This window comes from Saccopteryx leptura, chromosome 1 (assembly GCF_036850995.1).
Source record: "Saccopteryx leptura isolate mSacLep1 chromosome 1, mSacLep1_pri_phased_curated, whole genome shotgun sequence".
NCBI classification, from domain to species: Eukaryota; Metazoa; Chordata; class Mammalia; order Chiroptera; family Emballonuridae; genus Saccopteryx; species Saccopteryx leptura.
In genome coordinates, this window is record NC_089503.1 from 225,798,664 (window position 1) to 225,816,748 (window position 18,085).

General features: G+C 33.4%; 1 protein-coding gene across 3 annotated transcripts in view; it reads left to right on the plus strand.

Moving 5' to 3' along the window:
* Positions 1 to 18,085, plus strand: part of FSTL5 (follistatin like 5) — a 703,822-nt gene that overhangs the window by 110,089 nt on the left and 575,648 nt on the right. For 2 of the 3 annotated variants that reach the window (XM_066387204.1, XM_066387213.1), the window contains one exon: positions 15,126 to 15,159. In XM_066387204.1, coding sequence (XP_066243301.1) covers positions 15,126 to 15,159 — 34 coding nt within the window. The remainder of the gene's footprint in view (positions 1 to 15,125; positions 15,160 to 18,085) is intronic. The other variant, XM_066387223.1, reaches the window with a different exon arrangement.

An 18,085-nucleotide genomic window follows, 5' to 3' on the forward strand; every position in this document is an offset into this window, starting at 1 on the left:
TTTCTGATTTACTTATTTCACTCCGTATAATATTATCAAGGTCCATCCATGTTATTGTAAGTGATCCGATGTCATCATTTCTTATGGCTGAGTAGTATTCCATAGTATATATGTACCAAAGCTTTTTAATCCACTCATCCACTGATAGACACATGGGCTGTTTCCAGATCTTCGCGATTGTGAGCAACACTACCATAAACATGGGGGTACAATTTCTCCTTTTGTTACAGTTCTATGGTGTACTTAGGGTATATTCCTAAAAGTGGGATAGCTGGGTCAAAAGGCAGTTTGATTTTTAATTTTTTGAGGAATCTCCATACTGTTTTCCACAGTGGCTGCACCAGTCTGCATTCCCACCAGCATTGCAGGAGGGTTCCCTTTTCTCCACATCCTCGCCAGCACTTAATCTGTGTTGTTTTGTTGATGAGTGCCATTCTGATTGATGTGAGGTGATATCTCATTGTGGTTTTAATTTGCATTTCTCTAATGATTAGTAATGTTGAGAATTTTTTCATATGCCTATTGGCCATCTGTATGTCCTCTTTGGAGAAGTGTCTATTCATTTCTTGTGCCCATTTTTTGATTGGATTGTTTGTCATCCTGGTGTTGAGATTTACAAGTTCTTTATAAATTTTGGTTATTAACCCCTTATCAGACGCTATGTCAAATATCTTCTCCCATTGTGTAGCTTGTCTTTTTATTCTGTTCTTATTGTCTTTAGCTGTGCAAAAGCTTTTTAGTTTGATATAGTCTCATTTGTTTATCCTGTCTTTTATTTCACTTGCTCGTAGAGATAAATCAGCAAATATATTGCTGCGAGAGATGTCGAAGAGCTTACTGCCTATGTTTTCTTCTAAGATGCTTATGGTTTCATGGCTTACATTTAAGTCTTTTATCTATTTTGAGTTTATTTTTGTGAATGGTGTAAGTTGGTGGTCTAGTTTCATTTTTTTGCGGGTAGCTGTCCAATTTTCCCAACACTATTTATTAAAGAGGCTATCTTTACTCTATTGTATACCCTTACTTCCTTTGTCAAATATCAGTTGCCCATAGAGCTGTGGTTTTATTTCTGGGTTCTCTGTTCTGTTCCATTGACCTATATGCCTGTTCTTATGCCAGTACCAGGCTGTTTTGAGTACAATGGCCTTGTAGTATAACTTTGATATCAGGAAGTGTGAAACCTCCCACTTTATTCTTCTTTTTTAAGATTGCTGAGGCTATTCGTGTTATTTTTTGGTTCCATATAAATTTTTGGAATATGTGGTGTATATCTTTAAAGTATGTCATTGGTATTTTAATTGGTATTGTATTGAATTTATAAATTGCTTTGGGTAATATAGACATTTTAATGATGTTTATTCTTCCTAACAATGAGCACGGTATATGCTTCCACTTGTTTGTGTCTTCCTTGATTTATTTTATCAATGTTTTATAATTTTCCGAGTACAAGTCTTTAATCTCCTTGGTTAAATGTACTCCTAGGTACTTTATTTTTTTGGTTTTAATAGTGAAGGGGATTGTTTCCTTAATTTCTCTTTCTGACTGTTCATTGTTGGTATATAAAAATGCCTCTGATTTCTGAGTATTAATTTTATATCCTGCCGCTTTGCTCAATTCATTTATCAGGTCCAGTAGTTTTTTGACTGAGACTTTAGAGTTTTCTATATACACTATCATATCATATGCAAATAATGATAGTTTTACTTCTTCTATTTCAACTTGAATGCCTTTTATTTCTTCTTCTTGTCTGATTGCTGTGGCTAGGACTTCCAGGACTATGTTGAATAAGAGTGGTGAAAGGGGGCACCCCTGCCTTGTTCCTGATATAAAGGGAATTGCTTTTCATTTTTGCCCATTGAGTATGATGTTGGCTGTGAGTTTCTCATAAATGGCTTTTATCATGTTGAGGTATGTTTCCTGTATTCCCACTTTGCTGAGAGTTTTGATCATGAATGGGTGCTGGGTTTTATCAAATGCTTTTTCTGCATCTATTGAAACTATCATGTAGTTTTTGTCCTTCTTTTTGTTTATGTGATGAATCACATTGATGGATTTGCGAATATTGTACCAGCCTTGCCTCCCAGAATAAATCCCACTTGATCATGGTGTATGATTTTTTCTATATATTGTTGAATCTGGTTTGCTAATACTTTGTTGAGGATTTTAGCATCTATATTCATCAGGATTACTGGCCTATAATTTTCTTTCTTTGTGTTGTCTTTGCTTGGTTTTGGAATCAGAATTATGCTCACCTCATAAAAGGAGCTTGGGAGTCATCCTCCTCTTGAATTTTTTGAAATAGTTTGTGAAGGATAACAGTTAGTTCTTCTTTGAATATTTAGTAGAATTCACTTATGAAGCCATCAGGCACAGGACTTTTCTTTGTTGGGAGATTTTTGATAACTATTTCGAATTTATTTTGTGTAATCAGTCTGTTTAGGTTTTCTGATTCTTCCAGATTGATTTTTCAAAGATTGTATGTTTCAAGGAATTTGTCCATTTCATCTAGGTTGTCTAGTTTTTTGGCATACAGTTCTTTATAGTATTTTCTTCCAATATTTTGTATTTCTGTTGTGTCAATTGTTATTTTTCCATTCTCATTTCTAATTTTATTCGAGTCCTCTCTCTTTTTTTCTTGGTGAGTCAAGTTAAAGGTTCATTGATCTTGTTTACCTTTTCAAAGAACCAGTTCCTAGTTGCGTTGGTTCACTGTATTGTTCTTTAGCCTCTATGTCATTTATTTCTGCTCTGATCTTTATTATTTTCTTCCTTCTGCTACATTTGGGCTTTACTTGCTTTTCTTTTTCTAGTTCTTTTAGATGCAGGGTTAAGTGTTTATTTGAGCTTTCTCTAGATTCTTAAAGTATGCCTGTAGGGCTATGAACTTCCTGCTCAGTACTGCTTTTGCTGTGTCCCATAAATTTTGAGTTGTTGTATGCTCATTATCATTTGTTTTTAGGATTTTTTTATTTTTTCTTTGATCTCATTCTTAATCCATTTGTTGTTTAATAACATGCTATTTAGTTTCCATGTGTTTGAGAATTTTTGAGTTTTTCTGTTATGGTTGATTTCTAGTTTCATGCCATTGTGATCAGAGAAAGTGCTTGATATGATTTCAATCTTCTTAAATTTGTTGAGACCACTTTTGTGCCCTAACATGTGGTCTATACTAGAGAATGTACCATGAGCACTTGAAAAGAATGTTTATTCTGCTTCTTTAGGGTGAAAGGTTCTGAAGATATTAAATCAAGTTGATCTAGTATGTCCTTTAATTCTTCTGTTTCTTTGTTAATTTTTTTCTTGAGAATCTATCTAGTGATGTTAGTGGGGTATTGAAATCCCCTACTATTATGGTAAAGCTTTATATCCATCAAAGTCTGCTTTATATATTTAGATGCTCTTATATTAGGTGCATAGATATTTATAATAGTTATATATTCCTGTTGGGTTGCTCCCTTTATCTTGGGTGGCCTTCTTTATCTTTTACTATATCCTTTGTTTTAAAGTCCATTTTGTCTGATATAAATATTGCCACCTCAGCTTTTTTTTATTTCCATTTGCATGAAATGTTTTTTTCCATCCTTTTACATTCAGTCTATGTGCATCTTTTGTTTTAAGGTGTGTCTCTTGTAGATAGCATATTTAGGGGTCCTGTTTTCTTATCCATGCAGCTACCCTATGTCTTTTGATTAGATTATTTCATTCATTTACATTTAAGGTTATTATTGATATATAGTTGTTTATTGCCATTTTATTCTTTAAAGCTGTTTTCCTCTTTTGGTATATTCTTTTCCCACTTTGATCTGTTTACAACAGGGCCGTTAACATTTCCTGCAGCATTGGTTTGGTTGTAATGAATTCTTTGAGTTTTTTTTTTGCCTGGGAAGCTTTTTATTTCTTCTTCAATGTTAAATGATAGCCTTGCTGGATAAAGTAGTTGGTTGTAGGTTCTTGTTCTGCATTACTTTGAATATTTCTTGCGATTCCCTGCTGGCCTCAAGTATGTCTGTTGAGAAGTCGGATGTCATCCTTATGGGAGCTCCTTTGTAGGTGATAGCCTTTTTTTCTCTAGCAGCTTTTAATATTTTCTCTTTATCACTTAGCTTTGGTATTTTAATTATGATGTGTCTTGGTGTAGGTTTCTCTGGGTTTCTCTTTAATGGAGTTCTCTGTGCTTCTTGAACTTGTGAGAGTTTCTCCTACATTAATTTAGGTAAGTTTTCAGTTATGATATGATTGAACAAAGTCTCTATCCCTTGTTCTTTCTCTTCTTCTTTGGAACCCCTATAATGCGGTTGTTATTTCTCTTCATGTTGTCACAGAGCTTTCTAAGAGTTTCCTTAGGCTTTTTTAGTCTTTTTTTTTCTTTTCTGATTTTATGCCTTCATTGAACTTGTCCTCCACCTCGCTGATTCAATCCTCAGCTGCATCTATCCTGTTTTTAATTCCTTCCATTGTGGTCTTCATTTCTGATATTGTATATGTCATCTCCAACTGATTCATTTTTAATATTTCAATATCCTTTTTTACACTGACTATTTCTTTATTTAGTTGTTGTTCATAATGACCAACCATTGTTGTTCTAAGATCCCTAAGCATCCTTATAATCATTATTTTGAACTCCACATCCAGAAGTTTGGTTACTTCCATATCACTCAGTTCATTTCCTGGAGATTTCTCTTGTGGTTTCATTTGGATTGCACTTGTCTGTCTTCTCATTATGTCTGTATGTTTGGGTGTTTTGTCTGTAGAGCTGGTTGAGTCTAGGCTTGGTGTTGTTTGCCTCCAGTTTTCCATTGTGTTATTTCTAGGTCTTCTTCAGTGAGCATCAGCTATTTTTTGTAATCCACTTTCAAATTTGGGCTGCTTTGAAGTCTTGATTTGTTTCTTTTCTTAACAGGTGATAGTCTTGTTACTGATCTCAGCAGGGGGCTTATTTGTAACTGTATCCAGGAATGTGGTGGGTGTAACCTGAGACTCTGAAGGCTTCTTCTGCCAGTTACTCTCTCTGGAGGCAGGGTGTTTTCTCAGCTTCAGTAGGAGGAGGTTTATCTCAGATCTTCATGGAGACCTGAGTTACTGCCCCTCCTCCCCAATTCTTGTTTTCAGCTTGTGTCTTGTTGCATAGGTTGGAGCTGGAGAGATGTCTGGAGATCTGTGACCCGGAAGCACTTTAGCCTTTTGTTTTGTGGAAGGATCCGCCCCTGTCCCAGCTATGGCCGCCTCCAGCTTTGGATGAGTCAGCTTCTCAGGTCGTCCCCTGCATTCCTCTGCCCCTCACTGTCCATCCCTCTCCCCCTTTCTTTTTGGAACACAAGCCAGCCCTTTCAACACACCTCGTTCCCTACTCAACAGGCAAGTGGCTGTGAGCAGTATTTTCTACTCTTTTCCTTGGAGTGAGAGCCCTTCTGGGCTCTCAGCCTCACTCCCCTCCCTCTGTTTTTGTAAGCAGGGGAGATTCAGGTGCTCCCTACCAGGTTTGTTGTGGCTTCTTCTTTGCTCCTTGGTTTTTGAGAGCTGTTCTTGTAGTCCAGAGTTGGTTTTTCTCGCTGATTGTTCCTAAATTAGTTTGTAATCCAGTTCGGTGGTGTGAGCTGTGAGTCTGTGTGTCTGCTTACTCTGCTGCTATGTTAAGAGTCAAATTTTGTCTATTTTTGTCAGATTGGCAAAAAATATATTTTTGGTGTGTCCTAGAATTTTATTAATTAGCTTATGTGTGCCATGAGATGAAAAAGGTTGAAAATTATTAAATTAGACTTTTGAACCTAATAAAATTATTCTATTGCAATTTAATTTTTTCTCTGAAATAAATTTAAAATATAAATGCTTTTACACAACTACAACACTGCTATAAAAGAAGATATGAGTTCTATGCATGATATTCTATGGCTAATATTTCAGTGGTGATAAATAAAATATTTTGACTATCAACAAGTATAAGAAATTAAAATGTTATTCTTTGGTCTTTCTCTTTTCCATATCCACCTTTCTTTTATCACAAGTATTAGTCATTTAATATATACTATAATTTAAACACCTATTAGTTTTAGATTTTCTCAGACTTCTGATATTTCTCAGACTTTTAGAAAATAAACTTGCTTCCTCATCACTTACGTCAAAGAACAGATCATATGAGTTCCTCATCTATCACTGTCTTTATTCTCATGTATCTCACTTATTACCTACACTAATCTTCACAATAATTGTACATATGTACCTTATCTAACTGCTGTGGACCAGCATGGCTAATAATTGTCCAGGTCCTGAGTGAGAATGGTGTGGAATGAAAAAATAAACTCAGAGAAAAAGGATGGGATTGGGAGGTCTCTTTGCACAGCTGATGGCTTGGAAGAGCAAAGCAAAGCCCCTAGTCTGCTTTATTATATAGTGCAGAGCCATATGCAAATAAGGACGTCTCTGATTCAAAGTCACACATCTAAGACATAAATTCTCTTAAGTCCAGGAATTCATTTAAGGCATAAACAGGAATGCCCCCACCATGCATAACTGAAATCATCCAACATCAGAACAAACAAAGGTGAAAGGAAGGGCATGTGAATTACCTCTAGCATCTTAATCAAGCAAGTGAGGTGGGAGGATGAGAGGAGTAGAAATACTCAGCTTCATAGCCAATATGGAGCTGTGGGGAAGAGCTTAACCTTTGGCTGTCTTAAACTGTGAGGGCTTTGCCAGCTTGCTGTCTCCCACATCTAACTGATAATTATTGATAGACTTAATTAAGAATGCACACACATGTGTAATTTGTAAAATACTGAAATTTTCTCATAATATGTCACACTTTTTCAGAGGGCATTCATGGCATACTACTTAGTCATTGCCAATACCACAACAGTGTATCTTTCAAACATAAAAGTACATTGACTGTTAAGTGAAATAAAGCTAAGTTTTAAAGAGCAATTGCGGGAATGTTTAATAAATAGATAGATGTATTTTATTGCCTTTTAAAGCAAAGTTGTCTAAATAGTTGTAAATATATTTAAATTGCATACTGGCCTACATTTTTCATATAACAAAGACAGTAGAAATAATTGAAAATTATTAATGCTAAGATCTTTTTAAAATTTCATTTTTAACAGTATGAAAAATTAGGCAATTAGTCTTAGCTGCTTTTTTTTACTTTAATTTGAGCTTAGGGGAATTATTTTTTTTCCAATGATGTGATAGCAGAGGATATAGAGAATTTATCAGGAGAGTAGCCATCTATGAGTAGAGTTCTTCAGGGAAATTGAGTTAAAAATAAATAAGCAGAGGGAAAGCATTTACAATCCTACTAGAAAGCTATGATTTAGTGAAATGAAGTTCCTGGAATTGAAAGATTAGATAAAAATAGAAGCTACTTGTCAGCAGCTTTCAACCTTTGTGCTAATTGGGCAGGTGGGCCACACACTGCAGCTGGGCTGTTCTGTCTCTCAGGACCTATTACAACCTGCTGCACACAGGTCTTTTTATACTACATAGCAGTTTAATCATATGCCTGTGGAGATGCACACTATTAGTTGTTTTTATGTATCAACGTATTTTTCTTTATGATAATGAAATTAACAGCAGATGTTTTAAGTCCTCGTATTTGTTTGATAGAATTTGCCATTTAAATAAATTTCTTTGTCCTTGAGTTTATTAGACTGTATTTCTAACAGACAATAACATATAAAAATAATTTAATATACCTTCCTGAATCTAACACCAAAGTAAGAAAAAATTATTTAAAGTATTGTTCAAGCCTTTCTGCACCTCTCCACAACCATATCTTTTCCTGAACAACTCTTCAAAAGTAACTGTTTTCTTGAATTTTGGGTTAAGCATGGAATTCTATTTTTTATGTTTAATGTATGAATATATTTATAAATATACTGCTCACAAAAATTAGGGGATATTTTTTCGCTTAATATTCATTTTGATATATCCCCTATTATTTTTGTGAGCAGTATAATTAATAGTGATTTATTTATTTATAGTGATTACAATTTATTTATTTTCTCTGTAGTTAATGCACAACATAAATTTCCATAGCCACCTTATGAGAGATAGTTTGTTCCAAATTTTTGTTAATAAATACAGTTTCCCAAGGAACATTCTTACATGTTTTTGCAAGGGTCCTTCATGCACAAATCATTCTTGAATACATTATTAAAAGTGAGTTTGCTATCTTATGGATATTTGCATATCCAAGTATAGCTGATATTCACAAATGACTCTAGAAAAGTTTTACTAATTTTCTCAAACAACATTTCTGATTATCTGGTGAAAGCCATCTGCATTGACTAATTCCCTTTTCTTTGGTAGACAAATCTTTGTTCAGATTTGTCTTCTATTTCTCTAGTTCTATTCAGGTCAGTGCTGTTCAACTTGTTAACTGGTTAGGTTATTTTGAACTATGCAAGTCATTGTATTTAAAAGGGTCTGTGCTATAATTACTTATGTACTCATAATTCTCTGCATCACCTTAAATATTTTTAATCTCCTCTCTTTTTTATTCTATATACAGTAATCCCAGTGTTTGAAATTTGAGGCGGCATAATTCTCTTGTTGCTTCCACTGACATTCAAATGTGTTTTATAAGTTTGGATTTAGATTGTTTTCTGTTTATTTCTGTCTTTGGGAACCTTATGTAGCATGAGTTGAGGGAACTCCATTCTAGAAATGAAAACTTCTGAGCTATAAAAGATCTTAAAGCACTGCCAAAGTGGAAACACTTTATTTCTTGAAATTTTGTGGATATTTTTACTAGTATAAATTTGTACTCCAAGTCCTTCCTAATTTCTTCTTCTTCTCTTTCTCTTTGTTGTTGTTTTTCTTCTTTTATTTTTATTCCTCAAGCCTCAATCATCTTTTTATAAACACTTGCAATGAATCTCTCTGCCTATTGGGAAGGGCGTTAAGTGTGTTTACACTTAGACTCGTGCTGTTGATCTCTGTTGTACTCATCTTCCTCACTAAGGCCCCTGGTTGCCTGAGCCCAGAGTACCTCGCATTAGTTTAGGTTCATTTGGGATACTTGGCTATAAGTCTTTTTATTGTCTAACTGCAGAATGTAGCTTTTTTAAAACAAAATATATATATATTCTCAATAATAAATGTTGTTTATTAGTAGCATCTGTAAAATATATGTTAGAAAAAGCATACTATGCTCCAGATCACTGAAAATTTAAAAATTAAATCATTAGGTTCCTATAATAATTATTACTTTTAGTCTATTTACAGACTTAATAAATTCCAAATCCAAATTTATTGAGAGATAAACAAAATGCCAAGAATTCTAATTAAAATGTCTGCATTTTAAATTATAATACTCCATTAATTTCCATGTCAAAATAATTAATTAGTGGTTTATATTTATCCCAAATTCTTTAATTGGTGATTTGTGTTAGGAAAATCATTATTTTCCACACTCCAAAAACACACTGTAGAAACCGTTATAATAATTGACACGTTAACTTAATTTCTATTGCTCTTTACCAATAGCTTCAGTTATAATATTTATGTGGGCATAAATTTTCTACTGGAGATAAGAAAATTTTTTCTTGAATATATTTTCATATATTATTTACAGGTAAAAAAGTATACAATTGACCTATGCTTAGCTATTCACAGTTTCTCCCTAAAGATGAAATATTTAATAATTCTGTGCCTTTGCACAGACTTTCCCCAGCAAATTATTTTACCATCCTTTAATTCTTAGTTCAAGGAACTCGTCACTGTGAATTCTTCCTTTGCTTAACACTCAGCATAGACAGTGGCTCTCCCCATTCTTGTTTCAATTTCATTTTGCTTCTACTGAAATAGTCTCTTATTCTGAATTTACAACCCATATTACTTAAGGGTTGTAACAAATATGAAAATTTTAATATTTTTTACTTTTGTCACCTAGCACATAGGAATCGTAATATATATATATATTATAATATATATATAACAAAAACAGCAATTTTTGTTTGGTGGTATTTTTCTAGGAAACATAATTATATGAAAGATGGGGCAAGAGTTCTAAAAAGTAATTTAAGCTAAGCAGACTACTAAAATTAGTAATTTATATCTTTATAGTTTTTTGCCCCCAAAATTTCCATTTAATTGTATATGTTTTTATTCATTCATCAATTTAAAAAAAAAAAGAAAGAGTACCTGTTTGGGTATGATAAATTTTTTTTAAAGTGACTTAAGTTTTATAGTACAAAATAGGAGGACACTTTGCTGATCATCTAATGCTTATAACTCAATGTTATCTTGGTGGGTATGATGCACTTAGAATTTACATGGTTGCTTCTCTTCCTAGAAACTTCATAGTGAGAAAGAAGAAACCAGGTAAACTATGTTTGAAGTTATTGTGGTAAGATATATAGTCTTTTTTTTAAGTGAGAAACAGACAGAGAGAGACAGGCAGAGATAGACAGGAAGGGAGAGAGGTGAGAAGCATCAACTTGTAGTTGCACCACTTTAGTTGTTCATTGATTGCTTTCTCATAATGTACCTTGAGCACAGGCTTCCACTCAAGCCAGTGACCCGCTTGCTCAAGCCAGCGACCTTAGGCTCAAACCAGTCATGTCTGTGATCCCACATTCAAGCCAGTAACCCTGTGTTCAAGCTGGATGAGCCCGCACTCAAGCTGGTGACCTTGGTTTACTGACCTGAGTCCTCAGCATCCCAGCCCGATGTCCTTTCCACTGTGCCACTACCTGGTCAGGCTACATATCTAGACTTAATCTTTTTATCATAAGAAATCAATTATTATGTGATAGCCATCATAAGATGCTAATAAATGTCATTTATAAATCCAAATGCTAGATTTAAAAACTCTTAATATCTTCCAGAGTTATATATTCTGCAAACTTAATGAACTAACAACCTGCATATTGATGTTATTTGGCTAGACTTCAGTTTGCCTGGATGCTTTAGGAATACCATATCACTTTAAAAACTGCTTTGAACTTCAACTTGACTTAATTTTGAACTGGTTAGCTAAGATCAACTTATTATAAATTTGGCCCTGGCCCGTTGGCTCAGTGGTAGAGCGTTGGCCTGACATGTAGAAGTCTTGGGTTCGATTCCCAGTCAGGGCACACTGGAAAAGCGACCATCTGGTTCTTCACCCCGTTCTCCTATTTCTCTCTCTCTCTTCCCCTCTTGCAGCCATGGCTCGAATGGTTTGAGCAAAGTTAGCTCCGTGCACTAAGGATGTCTCCACGGCCTCCACCATGGAGACGTAGCTCAGTTGCCAAGCAGCAGAGCAGCGGCCCAGACAGGCAGAGCCTCACCTGGTAGGGTGCTTGCCAGGTGGATCTCGGTCAGGGTGCATGCTGGAGTCTATGCCTATGCCTTCCGCCTCTCACTTAATTTTAAAAAAAGAAAAATTTATTAACATTTAAAAAATATTATCATACAATTGTGTGTTTTCTCTGAATCTCTTCTTCACAGCTTGTCTTTGTTCATCTTTATTATACTGCCTGCATGAATCTATTTGTTCATTTCTACCATTGAACTAAATTTCATGGACTCTATTTATGTAATTAATATAACACTTTGGGAGTCTTCCAAGAAATGATACAAAGCAAAACATGAATGGTTTGCTATTATTTGGCTTTGATACATGGCTAAAATATATTTCTTATTTTAATCCAATATCACTTTATCAGAAAAACTTTTGAAACAATATTAAAATTGAGTTATATACCAAGAGATTGGCATTCTGCTATTATGAAAAAGAACTAAGGCTTTCTAATATAAGAATATTTTTCAAATATATCATGCAGACAGGATAACAGATCTTCCTGATCACTTAAGAGTTCTCATATAAATAAATAATCACAATTTTCTCCTTCACATTTCTTCATTAAAATTAATATTTAGTCTATGACCATATCATTCTGAACACGCTGCACCTTGTCTAAAATTACCATTTAAAACAGTTTGTAAAATAAAATTGTAGAATAAAATATATTTCACCAGGTGAATAATGCAACATAGTCATAGAAGCAAGTTGAAAAACAGATATTACTTTTTAAATATTAAATTATGTATGTAAGTCTTTACTGACAGATTTCTAATACAAGTCTGGAAGTAAATGGAGTAGTTTATCCTTGTTTCTTTCTTACTTTACAAGTGTGTTCTCATTCTTCCCAGTCCAATAAATGAATAACTAATTTATCTTCTTTAAGTACAGTCTTCTGTATAATTTCTAGTTTGTATGGTATTTAAAGATATTTTTATTGGTAATTCATAAGTATATGCAAATGTGTAAAGAAAAAATTATATTTTGAGAAACAGATGCAATAAAATATAATATTCATGAGTGTTAAGCCTATTTGACTGTAGTTAAAATATGGCTAAGATTCATATCATAAATTTATGATGGTGAAACTTAGGTTTTCAAAAACACTGAGCTATTCTTCTACTCACCTACTTTCACACACACACACACACAGTAGCAGAGCATTTAAAATTTACTCTGTTTATTCAGATTTCAGACAATTCATTCTAAACTACTTAGCTGACTTTCTTTTTATTTTATAAAGGAAATAAATCACTGATTGAATATATTTAATTCAGCATATCAAACCTACAAACCTGCACCTATGGCCGTGCTTTCCTGTGCCCACCTGTTCCATTACAGGAACTGGTTCTCCTATCTAAATTCTTCCCCCACTGATGTTTGGTATTACATTTGCCATTTTAATACCCTTATAAAATCATGCATGTCATCTCTCCTTTTTAACTTAATCCTCTTAATATCTACTCTGTATCTCCTATCATTTAGATATTCTCAATTCTCAGTAGTGTAAATAATATATTATAAAGCTAAGCAAAATAAACCAAAAGACAAGCAAAAAAAAAAAAAAAACTACCTCTATGGACTTGACTTTCCTCTCCAGCTACATACGATTCCAGGGCTTTTTAGTTCTCATGTTGTTTCTCCAATTTTATTTTTACCACTTTATACATTTCTCAATCGACCAGTACTTTTTTGAAAAACATCCATTTTACTTCCAAGCCCAAAACACCACCAAAAAGGACTTTTCTTTGAAGTTAATTATTCTGTTGAATTCAATATATCCAATGAACATTGTCTTAGACATAATTGAATTTGACCTCTCAGAAGAATTCTATATTGTTGAAAATTTCCCTCTTATATAATATATCCCCTGGGATTTTATGATTCCATTCTCTCCCAGGTTTTCTTTCATAATTTGTCTCATTTTTCATTTTCTTAGTTGGCTGATTCAACCTTCTGTTTTTCTCACATTGTTTCCAATATTTCCTTTAGATAATTCATCTCTCTGTTTTCCAGATATAGTACTGATGATTTATACAGAAGCTAAATGATTTCTAAAATGATATGCCTTGTTGAGATATTGCCCATCAGTTCCAGATATTTTATTCCTCTTGCTACTTTGCATCCTCAATGTGATACTTAGGTAAAGTCAAAATCCAATATCAAATGCATAAATTTCCAGGCTCTTTATCTACTAAGAGGCAGAGTAAACAAGCATTGCTTTAAGTGAGTACCTAGAAAGGTGGAAAGATGAAAAAGATGAAAAACATGAAAAGGATGGCTAAGTAAGGGAAGATCAGAGGTTGTTTGAGATATTACAGTTCAGCTATAATATTGAATAGATATCCAAGTAGAGATGTCAAAAATAAAGTTCCATATATAAGTCTAATGTTACCCCAATAATTTAATCAAAATAAATAAATAAATAGGACTTAGTACCATTTGTACAGTATATTCCATAAGGACATATTTTATTTTCTGTTTTGTCCATCCTTTATCTCTTACTACCTGGAGCAGTATCGGGCATATAAAAGTTATTATACATATATTTTGAAAGACTGAATAACTAAATAAATATGTAAATGCTAAAAGAGAAAGAGAGAGACAGAGATTTTTAATTAACAAATACCTCTATGAAAAATGTAAATCTGCTCATCCTATAATTATAAAAGGAGAATGTATTTTTAAGGCAAATAATTTATATTTCAATTGTAATTTATTTGAACAGTAGATACTCTAAATTAAAAATAAATAATAACCAGAAAACTCAATTAATTAACAAAGGATAGAATAGCATTCAAACAGAAAAGCTGAATGAGTTAGGATAAAAGAATGAAAACACAAAAGTGCTAAAGTCTAATAGAATCATACATTGGATTAGTTGGTCCAATAAATAACATTTATCCAGATGCATTTTCTCAAATACTGACTCTGAAATTAATGCTTAAAACAAAATAAATTTTTTATATTTGTACTATGTGTATAAATTTTACCAAAATTTATTGAAATTAATAAAATTCTGCAGTCCAGTGTGAGTGTATGTATTATATATGTGTATATATATACACACATAGATACATACATATATGTAATTGTCACTTTATATTATTATAGAAACATATTTTAAAGTTATTTTTAGTTTGAGACCCTGAAACTTTTAGACAGAGTAAACTGTGCATGAATGTTAATTGAGAAGTCATAGAGTGCACAATTTCTACTTAAAAACCAAAAGCGAGCTAATTCTTTTGAGGTTGCCTGGTAACTAACAAGGAGTATGTCAAATTGAAAGACAGGTCTGACTGAAGCAGCCTTTGAATAAATAATGGAATTGTTGTCAACTTTAGCCTTAGAAAAATGAGATAGGAACCAATTCTAAGTTAAATTGAAGGAAAAACAGTTGAAACATCTTTTGTGTTTTTTAGTGAATTTGCCACTGTTTGCTCTTAAACTTTCTCACCAACAATTTATGATTAATGTGGAGATGTTGAAAGCAAATTCTGGAGACATCATTCATAATCTGTTTGTATTAAATAGAATAGCCTAAGGCATTTGAGAGGCATGACAAGTTATTTTTTATTCATTAGCCATTTGTTCATTTTTTATAAATTCATATTCATATAATGTATTGGTTTTCTAGAGAAATTTATGTCCCCTAAGAATGATTAGTACTCTAATAAAAAATTTTGACATAAGTATTTGATAAGGTAAGAATTGTATTACAATGACTTCTGGGTATATGTGCAACAAAACATTTGGATAAGTCTTTAGTTATACTGACACTTTATATCAGTCTGTTGAACATATATGCATAGATTTTGATCGATTTCTGTTTTAATTCCAGCAGGAAAAAAGTCAAGAAAGTTCAAGATACAAAGGTAAGGAATGATTGTTTTAAGATTATAGTCTCATTAATTCATGAAAGCATAGAAGAAGAAATATTAAATTTTTCATGCCACCTTGAAAATATAGCTAAAATTGAGAAAATAGTGAAAATTAATCTTCAGTGTGATTGTAAAGCCATTGTGAGCCCTTTTGGGAAATTTTAACACAATTTTTGTGTGTTCCCTGAATTATTCTCATGGAATTCTTCCACCAAGCATTGTCAATAAGAGTTGGTGTTCCGTCCCATTTATGATTTAGCAGATGACATTGTTAAAATATATAGTCACAGAGAAGTAATTATTTAGTCACTGCTGTCTTGTTTTATTTGCTATGAAAAAGTAACAGAAAATTTATTTCTATATTAAAATTGGTAATGGTTTTAATGGACCTTAGTCAACTCTAGTCAGACATAGGGAGACTTTCTTTTCTACAAAGACATTGATAAGTTTTGAAGTTTGCTCATTGAGATAATAAATGACTCTACGTAGGTTGTAATCTTATCAAACTTTGTGTTATTTTTTAGAAAATTAAAGTATGGATTGTTATTTTTTATGTGAAATTATTATACTTGTCTTTTCTCAAAATGCTTATAGCTCAGTTTTTTGCTTTTGTGTTACAAAAGGGAATTTCTATTCCAAGATGTGCTGGGTGACTAACATTTAAATAGTATAAGCATTGTAAGCATGTAAGTACATATCTTCCTCCTCATGAAAGGTCCTACTATTTCAGGTTATTCTTAAGTCATATTTATAATTTTAATATAGTTAAAATAAGTTGAGTGTAGCTTTCTTCTTGATGCTTTATTGCTGTGGGGTACATAAATCATACATTTGAAAGAGTAGAAATTATTTTTCGACTGCTGTCTAAGAACATGTTTTGCTTTATAATGTACTAAAATTTTCAAGATGACACTTGTCACTGCTTTTCACTGTTACTGGTTGACACATGGTTCCTAACTGTTACACTATGGATTCCAGACTACTGAATTCTAAGTAAATCAGTGGTACATGGTTACATCAGGACTTGTTGCCTGAGGCGGATTAAGGTTGGTTGAGACCTTGGGCACAGAAGAAAATATTGAGTCCCTTACAAAAAAGAGAGAGACAGGGAAAATAGAAATACATGTCAACCATATTTTTAAGTAAATAAAAAATATTATGTACTATTAATGTGAAAATTGCACATATGAAACCAAACTTGGTGTCATTAGAAAAAAGTGTAAAGTTGGGGTTTTGCGGGGCCCTTCAGAAGTCAGGGCCCAGGACGTGCGCCGGGCGAGCCCTCCATTAAGTCCACCTTTGCTTGTTGCTTAGTTCTACCTGGAATATCTCTACATTTTTGACCATTTATGGGAGTCCTCTTAAAATGTTATTTTAGAGTATATTATGGATAAGCCATTAAAATATTTTTTTGATAATTTTATTTTTAATGGGGCAACATCAATAAATCAGGATACATATATTCAAAGATAACTCCAGGTTATCTTGTCGTTCACTTACGTTGCACACCCATCACCCAAAGTCAGATTGTCCTGTCGCCTTCTATCTAGTTTTCTTTGTGCCCCTCCCCCTCCCCCTTTCCCTCTCCCTCTTCCCCCTCCCCCCGTAACCACCATACTCTTATCAATGTCTCTTAGTTTCACTTTTATGTCCCACCTACGTATGGAATAATGCACTTCCTGGTTTTTTCTGTTTACTTATTTCACTTCATATAATGTTATCAAGATCCCACCATTTTGCTGTAAATGATCCGATGTCATCATTTCTTATGGCTGAGTAGTATTCCATAGTGTATATGTGCCACATCTTCTTTATCCAGTCATCTATTGAAGGACTTTTTGGTTGTTTCCATGTCCTGGCCACTATGAACAATGCTGCAATGAACATGGGGCTGCATGTGTCTTTACGTATCAATGTTTCTGAGTTTTGGGGGTATATACCCAGTAGAGGGATTGCTGGGTCATAAGGTAATTCGATTTTCAGTTTTTTGAGGAACCACCATACTTTCTTCCATAATGGTTGTACTACTTTACATTCCCACCAACAGTGTATGAGGGTTCCTTTTTCTCCACAGCCTCTCCAACATTTGTTATTACCTGTCTTGTTAATAATAGCTAATCTAACAGGTGTGAGGTGGTATCTCATTGCAGTTTTGATTTGCATTTCTCTAATAACTAACGAAGATGAGCATCTTTTCATATATCTGTTGGCCATTTGTATTTCTTCCTGGGAGAAGTGTCTGTTCATGTCCTCTTCCCATTTTTTTATTGGATTGTTTGTTTGTTTGTCGTTGAGTTTTATGAGTTCTTTGTATATTTTGGATTTTAGGCCCTTATCTGAGCAGTTGTTTGAAAATATCATTTCACATTTAGTTGGCTGTCTGTTTATTTTGTTATCAGTTTCTCTTGCTGAGCAAACACTTCTTAGTCTGATGTAGTCCCATTCATTAATTTTTGCCTTCACTTCTCTTGCCATTGGAGTCAAATTCATAAAATGCTCTTTAAAACCCAGGTCCATGAGTTTAGTACCTATGTCTTCTTCTATGCACTTAATTGTTTCAGGTCTTATGTTTAGATCTTTGATTCATTTTGAGTTAATTTTAGTACAGGGGGACAGACTGTAGTCCAGTTTCATTCTTTTGCATGTGGCTTTCCAGTTTTCCCAGCACCATTTATTGAAGAGGCTTTCTTTTCTCCATTGTGTGTTCTTGGCCTCTTTATCAAAAATTATTTGACTATATATATGTGGTTTTATTTCTGGGTTTTCTATTCTGTTCCATTGGTCTGAGTGTCTATTTTTATCCCAATACCATGCTGTTTTGATTGTCGTGGCCCTATAATATAGTTTGAAGTCAGGTATTGTAATGCACCCAGCTTCATTCCTTTTCTTTAGGATTGCTTTGGCTATTCAGGGTTTTTTA